The 620-nt window shown below is 67.6% G+C and overlaps 1 protein-coding gene across 1 annotated transcript; it reads left to right on the top strand.

Annotated features, from left to right (window-relative positions):
• Positions 1 to 321: 321 nt before the first annotated feature.
• On the top strand, positions 322 to 501 carry MNEG_16575 (hypothetical protein; the record flags this gene model as incomplete). The annotated part of the gene is made up of 1 exon (XM_014034954.1): positions 322 to 501. A coding segment is annotated over one exon (180 nt), but the record flags the coding sequence as incomplete, so codon positions are not given.
• Between the last annotated feature and the right edge of the window lie 119 nt (positions 502 to 620).

A 620-nucleotide genomic window follows, 5' to 3' on the forward strand; every position in this document is an offset into this window, starting at 1 on the left:
TTGCCCAGCATCTCCTCCATCAGCTGCCAGCTGGCGTCACCCTCAGGGGAGGCGATCACAAACTGCTCCACCTGAGGCGTTCAAATGGAGATTCGAAAGGGGGCGGGTTCGGCAGCTGATCGGGGTGTGCGCTGCATGGTGAGTTGCAAGGGGGCGGAACAGATGCAATTGATGCCTGGCAGTGGGGTGGGTCAGGCCTGGACTAACAAAGGCTTGTGTGATGAAAAGCCGGGGCTGCCCCTACCCCAAAAGGATGCAACCCCGCCCCTGGCCTTGCCCGCCCGAGTGACCCCGGCTGCGCCCCTCTCCGCATCGCCCCAGGCGCCCCGCCCCCCGGGGACCGCCTTCTCCGAGGCCGTCGAGCGTCCCCCGCGGCGCCCTTCCCGACGTCCTGTGTCCCCCGCACCTTTTCAAACTGGTGGATCCTGAATATGCCCAGTGTGTCGCGGCCGTGGGAGCCTGCCTCCTTGCGGAAGCACGTGCTGTAGCCCACATACCTTGGTGGGGCAGGGGGGTTCGGGGTCGGGGGTCGAGAGTGTGGGGAGGTAAACGAGGGGGGCGGATGAGGCGTGGGGCAGCAGCGGGCGTGCCCAAGGCGGGGCGGAGCCACGTGGCGGGGG

Source organism: Monoraphidium neglectum (assembly GCF_000611645.1).
Source record: "Monoraphidium neglectum strain SAG 48.87 unplaced genomic scaffold scaffold06535, whole genome shotgun sequence".
NCBI lineage: Eukaryota > Viridiplantae > Chlorophyta > Chlorophyceae > Sphaeropleales > Selenastraceae > Monoraphidium > Monoraphidium neglectum.